The following is a 4,213-nucleotide window of genomic DNA, read 5'->3' on the forward strand; positions in this document are numbered from 1 at the left end:
ATGAAGATGAAGATGAAGATGAAGATGAAGATGAAGATGAAGATGAAGATGAAGAAGAAGATGAAGATGAAGATGAAGATGAAGATGAAGATGAAGATGAAGATGAAGATGAAGATGAAGATGAAGATGAAGATGAAGATGAAGATGAAGATGAAGATGAAGATGAAGATGAAGATGAATATGAACATGAACATGAACATGAACATGAACATGAACATGAAAATGGACATGAACATGAACATGAACATGAACATGAAAATGAACATGAACATGAACATGAACTTGAACATGAACATGAACATGAAGGTGTAGATAAACATAAACATAAACATAAACATTAAAAGCGATAGAGACAAAGATAGAGAGGAAGAAAGTGATAGGGATAAAAAGGAAATACAACTGAAGAATGTGCGATGTTATATTGTGATGTGTTATGCTACATATGTTATGTTATTGAACGTAATGCTATTCTATGTTATGTTAAGCTAAGTACTAAGCTAAACTCCCCTCCACTTAACCCATTCCAACAAATTTTACTTCAGCTCAACTCAACTCACATAAACTATCCTTAATTTTAGCGGTTGAATTTCAACCGCTGGGCGAACACTAGTATACTTAAATACAGCTTTTACATACATATAAAACAGTATGAATATATGTAAATATATGCATATATAAATATGTATGTATATTGAATTATCATAAAAATTAACATTTTTCTATTATTGTCTATTAAAGCGTTCATACGTATGTATGGTATATGCATATATATACGTATGTACATATGTACATATGTTTCCACGAAAGCAAATGTATGCAATGTGCTAACAAGTAAATGCCAGCTTATGCGCCTAGATATTTGCAAACATGCATTAAAATATTCCCTTGCACACAATTTATATATACATGTGTACATACATATGTACATATGTACATCTGTATGCATGTATAAAAATAAAGTTGTATGCATATGCCTGTCCCAACATACAAACATAAGTACGTGCATACATACATAAATGTGCATGCAGCAAGTTGCTCGCAAAATGTAGGGCAATAGGATGGGTCAGTGCAGATGCGTTGGCGCCAAACCATTGCGATGGCAATCTATTAAATTTGATTCAAATCGCGTTGAAAGCACAGCGAACAGCGACAGAGTAGCAAAAACAAGTACAATATGTGTAGTATGTGCAAGTTGCATAAATTCACTTTCATATGGAATGTATGCCGTAAGAAATAAAACTTTTGGACAGCATATAGTATGTATGTACATAGGAGGAGAAGTTCGGCCAAACACTAACATATGCGTAAGCGCCAATCTTATATATTGTTATTATATGTACATAGATTGTATATATGTGTAGGTATTGCAGTTTCTTAAAGGACGTGGAAAGCCTTTTGTAAACCCACTTAAATATGTACATACATATGCATGTATAGTACATATGCATATGGGGTATTCCATCGTCACGGTGTGATATTTGTAGAGCAAAAGGTTCGGTTTTTTTACTAATAAAAGCATTAAGAAATCAGCAATTCTGCATTTCGATAAAGCTACACCTAATTCCCTTAAACAATTATGTATTACCAAGTACGAAAAAAAATCCAACTTAATTTTATATGGGAAAATTCTACGATGTTTCCTCCATCACTAGTTTTACAGAAAAAAGAAGTGGTTCCTGAAAGCTATTTACAGATATTCAAAACTACATCAAACTCCGACCTGCTTTTCGCGAGATTGGTGAAATATGAATTTTCAAAATATTTTTGTTGAAATTTCCATCCATCAGTGAAAAAGTTTATTGCTCCCTCTCTCTTTTGTAGGAATGTGACTAAGAGCTGCTTGAAGCCATTTAAGAGATGCAGTGGTCCGTGGCAACAGGGACGAAATCGATGTTTTAAAGAATTTCAGAGTGCCCAGACGCTAAGGTCGTTAGGCACCCGGATTCCCAGAGCTTGATTGCAGACAGTGCTTTGACGGTTTTGTCTGCAATGTCAACAAGCTCTATGTTCCGCATGGTCTCAAGCGCCAGAGTGGATTAGGTTTAAAAAACACTACTAATACAAATGAGGTCAGCGAATTTCACCAGACTCCATAAACATTGTTGGTTTAACTATTGTTTCATAACGCCAACTAATTGCTTTGAAAGAGAAACTGATGCCTTCCTGATATCTGCCTTGATGGCGAGGCCGCTCTTAGCCACTCATTTAGTCACCAGGTTTATGTAAACTTAGATCAAATCACATAGGGTGTCCAGAAATCTATCTCTGCATAGGAAATCACTCAACAGCCCAGTTCTCTAGCTTTTCTAGCAAATCGTGTACGTCCAAGATCCCGAAGAGTTGTGAGCGAGCTCCCCCCAAACAAGTGAGTCTTCAACCCTGAGTTTAACTGGTGATTTAGCTTTTGCCTCCGGAGGAACTTATTAAATGCTCCCCTGATGTCGAAGAAGAACCACACTTCAAAGCCTTTATGATTTATGGCTTCCTCTTTCTCTCTATCAGTCACCTATACCCCGACAGCTCCACGACGCTTTACATCTGCGCTGGAATGCTGCCGACCGCGTCCGGGCACTTGAAGGGCTAGAATGAGTTTATACGCCTTGTTAGTCGACCATTTTCCAGAGATCAGGAGGGGCAGCGCAACACTCGTGCTCTGCCTCGCCGGAGGATCCTCCTGGTAGTCAAGGAAGGAGGCCCCCCCCCCCCCAATAAACTAAAAATTCTATAGAAAATAGCTATGACAAAGCAGTCTTAAATGAAAGAGGTTTGAGAAAGCTTTTTGTTTGAAAGTACATATACATGTGTATGTTTGCTTTTGAATGGAGTTGCCACCTAAATAAAATTTCACAATTAATAAAATATGCAAATATTTGACATATAATATAATGAAAACTTTTTGATATAAATCTGTACAGAACTTTCATCCAAATACATTTTTAACAGAATTGCACCTAAAATATTTTGAAATTTATTGAAAAGTGTTCCTCAATTAGACGATAATTTTTTTAAGAGAAGTAATAACGTTTACCGGTTACCAGCTGGCATTATAAAATATTTATTTGCATACACATGTCTACAAACAGACATGCATACATACTAAATATGTACATTAGACCGTATCACCTTGCAAGCAAATAAAAAACGTTCTCCGTTCACCTCTGAGTCGTAAGCATTTTTGCAAGGCAATTTTCTTTTTTTTTTGGCCGAACCTATGACAGTGTTGCCATAAGTGTGGATTTATCTTCAAAATTAAAACTTTTTACAAAAAATTTTTAATATCTACCACAGAAGATATTAAACTGAAAGCAAAATTGCATATAAAAAAAATCTTCATTAGGAAGATTTCTGGCAGCACTCGGGTTATTTTAAATAAAACAAAAATTGGTAGAAATATGGAAAGAAACCATTACCTTGGGTGGTATTATTTTCACAATAGATCACCTAAAGGGAAACGAAATAGAGCTTCAAAATATTTATTAAAATGATAATTAACATATGTACATTACAGTTGTCCATTTTTTGTTGCCATGACAACTGACGCTTGTGATATTTTTTTAGGTAATTTAAATTTGAAATGTTCTTAGGTTGCTTAAAAAATTTTGGAAGGTGCCCCAAACCCTATCTTGTAAAATTTTTTTTTTTTTACCACTCTGATGTACATATGTGTATTAAAACATTTTAAAGCTATAATTTACATATCTTACGCGTCTTAAACTTCTGGCAACACTGACCTAGGGTTGTTTTTTAAAATTTTTCGGTAACAGCTATGTGTGTACATTCGGCAATAACATTTTCTTTTTACTGAAGTAATCAAAATTTGTACTTATTTATCAAAAGTAACATAATTTTTGGCCAGCTTTAATTTACTGATATTAGGGTGGGATGTTAGGGTGATCAGAATTAAGAATTGGTGGCAATTATTAGAATGGGGTACTTGAGGTAATGAACTTTGGATGACAAAAATTTTCTCCTCGAAAAAAAAAAATATCGATAGATATATAATTTTTTTGGATATGACCAAAAATTTTAAAAAGGTGACCCCTACTTTCGACCAAAAAAAATTTTTTTAATTGCCTTGCAAAAATACTTTAAGACTCAGGGATGGTCGGCGCATTTATTATATTTAGGTATGGCCTAATGCGCATACATATTTACATTCAGATACATTTTTATTTCTATTTCGTGCTTTTTATTTTCGCTGCTGGAAATCTTT

The 4,213-nt window shown here is 34.5% G+C and overlaps 1 protein-coding gene across 1 annotated transcript in view; it reads left to right on the forward strand.

Annotated features, from left to right (window-relative positions):
• The window catches only part of LOC118743872 (pneumococcal serine-rich repeat protein-like), a 27,361-nt gene extending 24,785 nt beyond the window's left edge, over positions 1-2,576 (forward strand). Inside the window, exon 2 of the mRNA XM_036476635.1 lies at positions 2,503-2,576. Coding sequence (XP_036332528.1) covers positions 2,503-2,576 — 74 coding nt within the window. The remainder of the gene's footprint in view (positions 1-2,502) is intronic.
• The last annotated feature ends 1,637 nt before the right edge of the window (positions 2,577-4,213 follow it).

Source organism: Rhagoletis pomonella, unplaced genomic scaffold, assembly GCF_013731165.1.
Source record: "Rhagoletis pomonella isolate Grant_MI unplaced genomic scaffold, Rhpom_1.0 Rhpom_scaffold_00007, whole genome shotgun sequence".
Classification (NCBI taxonomy): Eukaryota; Metazoa; Arthropoda; class Insecta; order Diptera; family Tephritidae; genus Rhagoletis; species Rhagoletis pomonella.